The sequence below is a fragment of the Balaenoptera ricei genome, chromosome 1 (genome assembly GCF_028023285.1).
Source record: "Balaenoptera ricei isolate mBalRic1 chromosome 1, mBalRic1.hap2, whole genome shotgun sequence".
Classification (NCBI taxonomy): Eukaryota; Metazoa; Chordata; class Mammalia; order Artiodactyla; family Balaenopteridae; genus Balaenoptera; species Balaenoptera ricei.
In genome coordinates this window covers 44511911-44524186 of record NC_082639.1, presented here as the reverse complement: position 1 = coordinate 44524186, position 12276 = coordinate 44511911, and the positions used below count along the sequence as shown (strand labels likewise).

The 12276-nt window shown below is 38.9% G+C and overlaps 1 protein-coding gene across 1 annotated transcript in view; it reads right to left on the bottom strand.

Annotated features, from left to right (window-relative positions):
• Positions 1–12276, bottom strand: part of SCP2 (sterol carrier protein 2) — a 149219-nt gene that overhangs the window by 25359 nt on the left and 111584 nt on the right. Inside the window, exon 13 of the mRNA XM_059922632.1 lies at positions 9037–9139. Coding sequence (XP_059778615.1) covers positions 9037–9139 — 103 coding nt within the window. The remainder of the gene's footprint in view (positions 1–9036; positions 9140–12276) is intronic.

Genomic DNA, 12276 nt, shown 5'->3' with positions numbered 1-12276 from the left:
GGAGATAATCTAGAAGAGTACGTAGTAATGCTGGTGTGCTGGGCCACCCAAGGAGCCAGGCTTCCTTTGGGGCCAACAGCCCATGAACAGCTACTTCCAGCTGCATCTATGCGTCATCTGCTGGCACAATGCCTCAGGAATAGTTATGGTAGACACCAACAAGTTAGAGCAGGAAATCACCAGCAAACGTTTAGGAATTCTACCTGAATACCTGGAAATTCCTCCCACTTCCTTAAGACAGATGTGGATTAATTTTGCACTTGCTGTTACTTTTGACAACCAACTGATCCTCTTATAAAATCAAATCCTTTGGTCAATAAAACATTTTCAATTGAAGAAGGAGTGAGAGATGGCAAGGAAATGGACGGGGAGAGAGTTAAAAGGGTAAAGAAAATACACATCTGTTGCAACACTAGAGATCACTAATACTAAGAAAGTTCTAAGTGCCTCCTTGCTTGAAGAAAAGTACCTCTTTCTGAGTAGGCAAAGGGTCAAGGAGTAGGTCCTGTTGTAAACTTAAGAGGAACAAAAAATTAAGACAGAATTCAAAGAAGGGCAACGGGGTATTGCTAACGAAAACAAAAGTGGAAATAAAATCTCTTGCCAGGCTTCCTTTGCAATGCAGAAAATGCATGAATTGACAAAAGATTCCAAGACTTTCACTTTCTAGTACTGCAAACATTTAGGAAACTGACAATCGTGGGAAGGAGGAAAGAAACAAGGGGACAAGGTCCATGCAAGTGAGGTTACAGAAGGAGAAGAAAAGAATTAAAATGGGAGCAAGAGGCATACATTTGCAAAGCTAAAAGAAAACTGTGAAATAAAAACAGCACTGTTTTGTTAATCCCAGTAATGAAATATGCAATGGTTGACATATAGCCATACCAGATACTCTCTAAACTATTTTTTTTTTTTGACAGAATAAAGTTGAAAAAAAAAAAAAAAAGGGACAACCTGGCAGAAGCAACTATCCTATGGATTACTCTGCAGGCAAATACTGGTGGCATGAAAAAAATTAGTTTCAAGCTGAGCCCTTAGAGAGTCCAGCTTCACTTTAGTGGACACTTGTAATAAAAGAAATTTAAAAAACAATAATGAGATATATTTTCCTACTATTGGCAAAGATTTTTTTAAAACCAGCCAACAAAGCACTGGAGACAGTGTGAAGAAAAAACCGTCACTCTCATGAACTGTCATTAAGTTTGTAAATTAGTACCCTCTTTTTGGTGGATAGTTTGGCAACATGTATCAAAAAGCTAAACATACATATCCAACAACCCAACAATTTCCCCTTCTAACCATTTGTGCTAAGGTAATCATGGCATTAAGTATTTAAAAATGAGGGCAAAAGGAAATTTATTATACCTTTTTTTTTTACTTGCAAGACTTAAATACAACGCAATGTTCATCACAGGAGGCTAGTTACATAGATTATGATACCTATATTCAAACGTGTACTATGGGGTCATTAAAACTGATGGTAAGGATTTATATTTATGGGCAGGGAACATACTATCAAGAGAAGAAAGCAGATTATAAAATAACAGGTAGGGACTTCCCTGACAGTCCAGTGGCTAAGACTCCACACTCCCAACACAGGGGGCCCACGTTCAATCCCTGGTCAGGGAACTAGATCACACATGCAGCAACTAAAGATCCCACATACCGCAACTAAGACCTGGAGCAGCCACATAAATAAATAAATGAATATTAAAAAAAAAAAAAAAACAGGTAGCCTAATGAGGGTGTATCCCTCAAGATGGTGGCAAGATAGGTCTCCAAGCTACTGGGACACTGCCTGCCTGCTAGGAACTGTCAGCCCTGGCCCCCTCTACCTCGGAAGATTGTTGATCATTATGAGAATTCTAGAAATGCAGGGTACTTTGTCAAGACACGTCAGTCACTTTAGCTGTTTTCCCATCCACAGCACAATCACCTTAAGGTGTTAAGAAATCCTTTGTGCTATAATAAGGGAGTTACAAGATATGCACAATGCTTGCCTTCACACTGTGGCTCTAACATGAGTGAAATGCACACCTTAAATGTTTTGAATCCTTTATTTCAGCCCACTGGTCACCTTAATAGAAGTGAAATTGGAATTATGTGACTGTGGCTGTAACTGTGCCTTGTTGGTCATAATTAAAATCAATTATGAAATTCCAAGATATCTTTAAGTTTGAAACAATGAAGTAAATACCTAATTTTGCCTGAAGAGCATAACTCTCTATTCTGGAGAGTTACTGTTAGATTGCTTTAGTATGATTATTATCTATCAAGAACTAATTACTGATCCACCAGAGGGCAGACAGCAGAAGCAAGAAGATCTATAATCCTGCAGCCTGTGGAACAAAAACCACATTCACAGACAGACAGACAAAATGAAAAGGCAGAGGACTATGGACCAGATAAAGGAACAAGATAAAACCCCAGAAAAACAACTAAATGAAGTGCAGATAGGCAACCTTCCAGAAAAAGAATTCAGAATAATGATAGTGAAGATGATCCAGGACCTCAGAAAAAGAATGGAGGCAAAGATCGAGAAAATGCAAGAAATGTTTAACAAAGACCTAGAAGAATTAAAGAACAAACAAACAGAGTTGAACAATACAATAACTAAAATGAAAAATACTAGAAGGAATCATTAGCAGAATACCTGAGGTAGAAGAATGGATAAGTGACCTGGAAGACAGAATGGTGGAATTCACTGCCGTGGAAACAGAATAAAGAAAAAAGAATGAAAAGAAATGAAGACAGCCTAAAAGACCTCTGGGACAACATTAAATGCACCAACATTCGCATTATAGGGGTCCGAGAAGGAGAAGAGAGAGAGAAAGGACTTGAGAAAATATTTGAAGAGATTATAGTAGAAAACTTCCCTAACATGGGAAAAAAATAGCCACCCAAGTCCAAGAAGCACAGAGAGTCCCAGGCAGGATAAACCCAAGGAGGAACACGCCAAGACATATACTAATCAAATAGACAAAAATTACAGACAAAGAAAAATTATTAAAAGCAACAAGGGAAAAATGACAACATACAAGGGAACTCCAATAAGGTTAACAGCTGATTTCTCAGCAGAAACTCTACAAGCCAGAAGGAAGTGGCAAGATATATTTAAAGTGATGAAAGGGAAGAACCTACAACCAAGATTACTCTACCCACCAAGGATCTCATTCAGATTCGACAGAGAAATCAAAATCTTTACAGACAAGCAAAGAGAATTCAGCACCACCAAACCAGCTCTACAACAAATGTTAAAGGAACTTCTCTAAGTGGGAAACACAAGAGAAGAAAAGGACCTACAAAAACAAACCCAAAACAATTAGGAAAATGGTAATAGGAACATACATACTGATAATTACCTTAAATGTGAATGGATTAAATGCTCCAACCAAAAGACACAGGCTCGCTGAATGGATACAAAAACAAGACCCATATACATGCTGTCTACAAGAGACCCACTTCAGACCTAGAGAAACATACAGACTGAAAGTGAAGGTATGGAAAAAGATATTCCATGCAAATGGAAATCAAAAGAAAGCTGGAGTAGCAATACTCGTATCAGATAAAACAGACTTTAAAACAAAGAAAGTTACAAGAGACAAGGAAGGACACTACATAATGATCAAGGGATCAATCCAACACTTATAAATATATATGCACCCAACACAGGAGCACCTCAACACATAAGGCAAATGCTAACAGCTATAAAAGAGGAAATTGACAGTAACACAATAATAGTGGGGGACTTTAACACCACACTTACACCAATGGACAGATCATCCAAAATGAAAATAAATAAGGAAACACAAGCTTTAAATGACACAATAGACCAGATAGATTTAATTGATACTTATAGGACATTCTATCAAAACACAGCAGTATACACTTTCTTCTCAAGTACACACGGAACATTCTCCAGGATACATCACATCTTGGGTCACAAATCAAGCCTTGGTAAATTTAAGAAAACTGAAATCATATCAAGCATCTTTTCCGACCACAATGCTATGAGGTTAGAAATAAACTACAGGGGGAAAAAATGTAAAAAACACAAACACATGGAGGCTAAACAATACATTACTAAATAACCAAGAGATCAATGAAGACATCAAAGAGGAAATCAAAAAATACCTAGAGACAAATAACAATGAAAACACGATGATCCAAAACCTATGGGATGCAGCAAAAGCAGTTCTAAGAGGGAAGTTTATAGCAAAACAATCCTACCTCAAGAAACAAGAAAAATCTCGAAGAAACAATCTAAACTTACATCTAAAGGAACTAGAGAAAGAAGAACAAACAAAACCCAAACTTAGTAGAAGGAAAGAAATCATAAAGATCAGGGCAGAAATAAATGAAATCGAAACAAAGAAAACAACAGCAAAGATCAATAAAACTAAAAGCTGGTTCTTTGAGAAGATAAACAAAATTGATAAACCTTTAGCCAGACTCATCAAGAAAAAGAAGACGAGGACTCAAATCAATAAAATTAGAAATGAAAAAGGAGAAGTTACAATGGACACCACAGAAATACAAAGCATCATAAGAGACTACTACAAGCAACTCTATGCCAATAAAATGGACCACCTGGAAGGAATGAACAAATTCTTAGAAAGGTATAACCTTGCAAGACTGAACCAGGAAGAAATAGAAAATATGAACAGACCAATCACAAGTAATGAATTTGAAACTGTGGTTAAAAACCTTTCAAGAAACAAAAGTCCAGGACCAGATGGCTTCACAGGTGAATTCTATCAAACATGCAGAGAGGAGCTAACACCCATCCTTCTCAAACTCTTCCAAAAAATTGCAGAGGAAGAAACACTCCCAAACTCATTCTATGAGGCCACCATCACCCTTATACCAAACAAAACAAAGATACTATAAAAAACATTACAGACCAATACCACTTATGAATATAGAAGAAAAATCCTCAACAAAATACTAGCAAACAGAATCCAACAACACATTAAAAGGATCATACACCATGATCAAGTGGGGTTTATCCCAGGGATGCAAGGATTCTTCAATATATGCAAATCAATCAGTGTGATACACCATATTAACAAATTGAAGAATAAAAACTATATGATTATCTCAATAGATGCAGAAAAACCTTTGGACAAAATTCAACACCCATTTATGATAAAAACTCTCCAGATAGTAGGCACAGAGGGAACCAACCTCAACATAATAAAGGCCATATACAACAAACCCACAGCAAACAACATTCTCAATGGTGAAAAACTGAAAGCATTTCCTCTAATATCAGGAACAAGACGAGGATGTCCACTCTCACTGCTATTATTCAACATAGTTTTGGAAGTCCTAGTCAAAGCAATCAGAGAAGAAAAAGAAATAAAAGGTATAGAAATTGGAAAAGAAGAAGTAAAACTGTCCCTGTTTGCAGATGACATGATACTACACATAGATAATCCTAAAGATGCTACCAGAAAACTACTAGAACTACTCAATGAATTTGGTAAAGTTGCAGGATACAAAATTAATGCACAGAAATCTCTTGCATTCCTATACACTAACAACAAAAGATCAAAAGGAGAAATTAAGGAAACAATTCCATTCACCATTGCAACAAAAAGAATAAAATACCTAGGAATAAACCTCCCTAAGGAGGTAAAAGACCTGTACTCAGAAAACTATAAGCCTCTGATGAAAGAAATCAAAGATGACACAAACAGATGGAGAGATACATCATGTTCTTGGATTGGAAGAATCAATATTGTGAAAATGACTATACTCCCCAAAGCAATCTACAGATTCAGTGCAATCCCTATCTAATTACCAAGGGCATTTTTTACAGAACTAGAACAAAAAGTCTTAAAATTTGTATGGAGACACAAAAGACACCGAACAGCCAAAGCAATCTTGAGGGAAAAAAACGGAGCTGGAGGAATCAGACTCCCTGATTTCAGACTATACTACAAAGCTACTGTAATCAAGACAATATGGTACTGGCACAAAAACAGAAATATAGATCAATGGAACAGGATAGAAAGCCCAGAGATAAATCTACACACCTATGGTGAACTAATCTATGACAAAGGAGGCAAGGATATACAATGGAGAAAAGACAGCCTCTTCAATAAGTGGTGCTGGGAAAACTGGACAGCTACATGTAAATGAATAAAATTAGAATACTCCCTAACACCATACACAAAAACAAACTCAAAATGGATTAAAGACCTAAATGTAAGACCGGACACTATAAAACTCTTAGAGGAAAACATAGGAAGAACACTCTTTGACATAAATCACAGGAAGATCTTTTTTGACCCACCTCTTAGAGTAATGGAAATAAAAAAATAAACAAATGGGACCTAATGAAATTTAAAAGCTTTTGCACAGCAAAGGAAACTATAAACAAGACAAAAAGACAAACTCTCAGAATGGGAGAAAATATTTGCAAACGAATCAATGGACAAAGGATTAATCTCCAAAATATATAAACAGCTCATGCAGCTCAATGTTAAAAAAACAAACAACCCAATCCAAAAATGGGCAGAAGACCTAAATAGACATTTTTCCAAAGAAGGCATACAGATGGCCAAGAGGCACATGAAAAGATGCACAACATCGCTAATTATTAGAGAAATGCAAATCAAAACTACAGTGAGGTATCACCTCACACCCGTCAGAGTGGGCATCATCAGAAAATCTACAACAACAAACGCTGGAGAGGGTATGGAGAAAAGGGAACCCTCTTGCACTGTTGTTGGCAATGTAAATTGACCTAGCCACTATGGAGAACAGTATGGAGGTTCCTTAAAAAACTAAAAATAGAACTACCATACGACCCAGCAATCCCACTACTGGGCATATACCCTGAGAAAACCATAACTCAAAAAGAGTCATGTACCACAATGTTCACTGCACCTCTATTTACAATAGACAGGACATGGAAGCAACCTAAGTGTCCATGGACAGATGAATGGATAAAGAAGATGTGGCACATATATACAATGGAATATTACTCAGCCATAAAAAGAAATGAAATGGAGTTATTTGTAGTGAGGTGGATGGACCTAGAGTCTGTCATACAGAGTGAAGTAAGTCAGAAAGAGAAAAACAAATACCGTATGCTGACACATATACATGGAACCTAAAACAAACAAAAAAAAGGTTCTGAAGAACCTAGGGGCAGGACAGGAATAAAGACGCAGATGTAGAGAATGGACTTGAGGACACAGGGTGGGGGAAGGGTAAGCTGGGACGGAGTGAGAGAGTGGCATGGACATATATACACTACCAAATGTAAAATAGATAGCTAATGGGAAGCAGCCACATAGCACAGGGAGATCAGCTGGGTGCTTTGTGATCACCTAGAGGGATGGGATAGGGAGGGTTGGAGGGAGACGTAAGAGGGACGAGATATGGGGATATATGTATATGTATAGCTGATTCACTTTGTATTAAAGCAGAAACTAACACACCATTGTAAAGCAATTTTAGTCCAATAAAGATGTTAAAAGAAAAAAAAAAACTAAAAATAGAATTACCATATGACCCAGCAATCCCAGTACTGGGCATATATCCAGAGAAAACCATAATTCAAAAAGACACATGCACCCCAATGTTCATTGCAGCACTATTTACAATAGCCAGGTCACGGAAGCAACCTAAATGCCCATCGACAGACAAATGGATAAAGAAGATGTGGTACATATATACAATGGAATATTACTCAGCCATAAAAAGGAATGAAATTGGGTCATTTGTAGAGACGTGGATGGACCTAGAGACTGTCATACAGAGTGCAGTAAGTCAGAAAGAGAAAAACAAATATCGTATATTAACGCATATATGTGGATTCTAGAAAAATGGTACAGATGAACCAGTTTGCAAGGCAGAAATAGAGACACAGATGTAGAGAATAAACGTATGGACACCAAGGGGGGAAAGCAGGGACAGGGTGTGGTGGCGGTGGGATGAATTGGGAGATTGCAATTGACATCTATACACTAATATGCATAAAATGGATAACTAATAAGAACCTGCTGTATAAAAAAAAATTTTTTTTAAGAACTAAGTACTGTACATAAACATAGTTGCATATATAAATTTAAAAACTCAACATGTATTATATGATCCTAGTTATGTAAAACTGTATGTTGTTAATACACACAGAGAGATGTCTGAAAGAATGTCAACCACTGTGAACAGTTTAGTGAACTCTTAGTAATAGCATTTCAGGAGATTTTAAATTTTTCTTCTTTATATGTTTCTGTATAATCCTTTTAATTAGCTCATTTTTACAACAAGAAAAACAAATTTTAAAACTGAAAAACTCAAGCACAAAAGATTTCTTTTTAAAAGGAGTTTTGATATTAGGTACCTTTTTTTTTTTTTTTAATGATTTATTGATTGACTGATTGATTGCTATGTTGGGTCTTCGTTTCTGTGCTAGGGCTTTCTCTAGTTGCGGCAAGCGGGGGCCACTCTTCATTGCGGTGCACGGGCCTCTCACTATCGTGGCCTCTCTTGTTGCGGAGCACAGGCTCCAGACGCGCAGGCTCAGCAGCTGTGGCTCACGGGCCTAATTGCTCTGCGGCATGTGGGATCTTCCCAGACCAGGGCTCGAACCCGTGTCCCTTGCATTAGCAGGCAGATTCTCAACCACTGCGCCACCAGGGAAGCCCAATATTAGGTACCTTTAAGGCTCCTTTAAATATTATTCTTTCGAATGGTTCTAAGTAAGATCTTTTTAATTCAGAAGGAAATTACACCAAAATAAATTAGAATCCCTTTACATAACTCAAATCTGGAGATTTATTCATCTCTGAAATGCACTCTTACCAGAATTACAAGGAAGCCATAGTAGACACTAAGAAGTATAAAATACACTCAATACTTGACAGTACGATATAAATTTTCAACTGGTACCACTCATGGCAACACCTGAAATCTATATCTGCTTCCTCTAGCCCCAGGGTCCTCCTGGTAGTATTGGGTTGACCAAAAAGTTCGTTCGGGTTTTCCCGTAAGAAATATCCCAATATTTTACATAAATCTTACCTCTTCAAGCTTCTTCTCAATCTCCTTAAAGACAAGATTTGCCTTAAATCCATCAACTGCAGAGCTGGTTGGAGCAGCCTCAATTTGATGAGTTCTAAAAGAACTGGGTAAAAGAATCGACTTCAATCCATGGAGTCATATAGGTACTAGGTTTTTCAACGTTTATACAGTAGTAATTTTCAAAAACCCTAACAGAGATGCTGTGCCTTTTACCCAAAGGAAACTGTTATTAAGCCAATAAAACAATTAAGCTTTTCTTCCCATTTTACAACAAATATTGAGTGCTCACTAGGTGGTAGGCCTTGTCCTTGAAAATATATTAAACCAACGAACCTACCCTCATGAAGCTTCTATGCCACTGGGGGAGACAATGGACATGCAAAAAATAAAGAATATAGTTACTATGAAGAAAATAAGGCAGATAAAGGGGATATAAAGAAAAGTATATTTATGTGTGTTGGTCTATTTCATTTTTTATTTTTTAAAGATTTATTTTATTATTTATTTATTTATTTAATTTATTTTTGTCTGCGTCAGGTCTTCATTGCAGCACGCAGGGTCTTCTTTGAGGCATGCGGGCTCTTTCATTGCAGCGTGTGGGTTCTCTCTCTAGTTGTGGCACACAGGCTCTGTAGTTATGGCGTGTGGGTTCCAGAGCACGTGGGCTCTGCAGTTTGCGGCACGCGGGCTCTCTAGTTGAGGCACGCGAGCTCAGTAGTTGTGGCGGAGGCTTAGTCGCCCTGCAGGCATGTGGGATCTTAGTTCCCTGACCAGGGATCGAACTGGTGTCCCCTGCACTGTAAGGCGGATTCTTTACCTCTGGACCACCAGGGAAGTCCCTGGGTGGTCTATTTTAGACAGCCTAGTCAGATAGGCCTCTCTGAGGAGGTGATATTTAAATTAGGTCTTAAATTATGTAAATGAGCCAGCCATGTAAAGATTTAGGTGGAGAAGTCAGCTCTATACTTCCAGTATAAAGAACTAGATGTAGAAACTAGCTTCGCAGTTAAAGGAACTATAAGACGGCCAGTATGGCTGGAGTAGAGCAGAGGAGAAGGACCTAAGGTCACAGAAACATGCAGGGCAAGATAACAAGGGGCTTTATAGGTCACAGTTAAGAGTTTGGGTTTTATTTTAAGTACCTTGAGAACTGCAGGGTATAAGGTGGAGAGTAGCACAATCCAATTTACATGTTTTAAAAAATAAATCTGGCTGCTAGCTGGAAAATGGACTATAAGAGGGCAAGTGAGGAGGCAGGGAGACCAATTAAGAGGCTACTGCAATAGTCCAGGCAAGAGACAATGGTGATTAAACGGTGTAATGAAGTGGGGAGTAAGCAGAGGTTGGACTCGAGATTTATTTTTTAGCTATGATACAAGATATGAATTTACCAACATCCGTCTATTGGTTGCTTGATACTTGGGGAACAACCATAGATAAATGGCCTGATGTGGCAGAAAGAACATAGTCCCTATAGCTACAAAAGCCTGGGTTAGAATCCCAAGGCTTCCTCCACTCACTAGCTATGCGATTCTGAGCAAGCTTCTTCATCTCTGTGCAACCTCTGGTGGGGAGGCAGGGAAGAAGGTGGAGGGTGCCAGTGACTTTGCAGAATTAAGTGGAATCCCGTGTGGAAGGTACCTAGCAGAGACCCTGGCCCATGGTAAAAAATGACAGCCACGACTATTACAGGCTGCAGAGCCTCAAGCGTTAGATGCTGAGAGAAACTGAAAGGTCTGAAGAAGATGAGGGCGCCTTAGGATTTTAAGTAATTCCTCTGACATACCACAAGCATCCTGGCGGTGGCTGAGGCCAGGACTGGAACAACAAACATGGGAAGGATATACTTGAAGGAGTCAAGAGCGTAGCAGCTGCTCAGTAAGCAAAGCATTTCTTTCCTTCCTTCTCTACCTCCTCTCCTTCCTTCTCTCTTTCTCCCCACCCACCCCACCCATTTCTCCTTTCCCTTCCCTTCCCTTTCCTTCTTTCTATCATTTCATAAATATTTAATGACTGCTTGCTACAGGCCAAGCATTGTTCGAGGTACTGGGAGTACAATGGTGAACAAGTCAGACCCAGTCCCAGTCCTCACTGAGTCTATATTTTTCCAGGAAAAAAAGATGTAAACAGACAAAATAATTACAAGCATTAGGAAGCCGACAAAAAGAGGAACCTACTTTAGGTTAAGACAGTCAAGGAATGATGTCTCTGAGCATGTGAATTTAAGCTAAGACCCAATTAAAGGAAGAAAAGGAGCTAGACATTCAAAGAGGAAACTTGCAAAGATCCTGAGAGAGAAATAAAAGAGGACCAGTCACTAGAGTACAGTAAGTGGAGGGAGAATGACACGAAATGAAATTGGAGAACTGGGCAGGGACCAGACCATCCAGGCCAAAGTAGGGAATTTGGGAAACCACTGAAATGATTAAACACGGAAGTGAAATAGTTTGATTTGTGATTATTCTTACAACTGTGCAGACAATGAATTGTTGGGGTTGGGATGCAAGAATTTAGGTGGGGAGAGGGTTATGAGGCTGCTGGAGTGGTTCAGATACGAAGTGGAGGCAGTCTGCCAGTGGAGATGGAGGGAAGGAAGTGGATTCAAAACATATTTTAAACATAGAATCCATAAGCCTTGCTGCTGGGCACGAGAGAGATCCAAGGGGGAGGGGAAAGAGCAAGGATGATTTAGGTGTTTGGCCTGCATAACTGAAGGGATGATAGTGCCATTTATTGACAAAAGGAAGAATGCAGTGGGAGTAAAGGGGATCAAAGTCCCATCTCAGGCACAGTCAGTATGCAACCTTTGTGAGACAAGAAGGCAGTTGGATATGAGAGTCTGGAGCTCAGAAGCAGTCTAGGCTGGAGATAAAGTCGGATAATCATTAGCATAATTAAAGTATTTAAATCAATAGGAACAGACAAGCTCACCTTGAGGGAATTCTAGAGAAAGAAGTAAGCCTAGGACAATACCCTGTGGATCTTAATTATTTAGACGTCTGGGAGGGAAGAGGAAGCAGTAGCCAGTGATGCAAGAGGAAAACTAGAAGAACATAATGTCATAGAAGCCAAGAGGGGAGAAAGAATCTGGGAGGGAGGGAGGGAGGAGGGGAGGAAACTATGTCAAATGCTGCCAAAGGTCAAATACCCACTGAATTGGCAACATGAAGAGTTCAGGTGACCTGGACAAAAGCAATATTAAGCAAGTGCTGGAAGGCAGAAGTCAGTAAAGGTTACAGT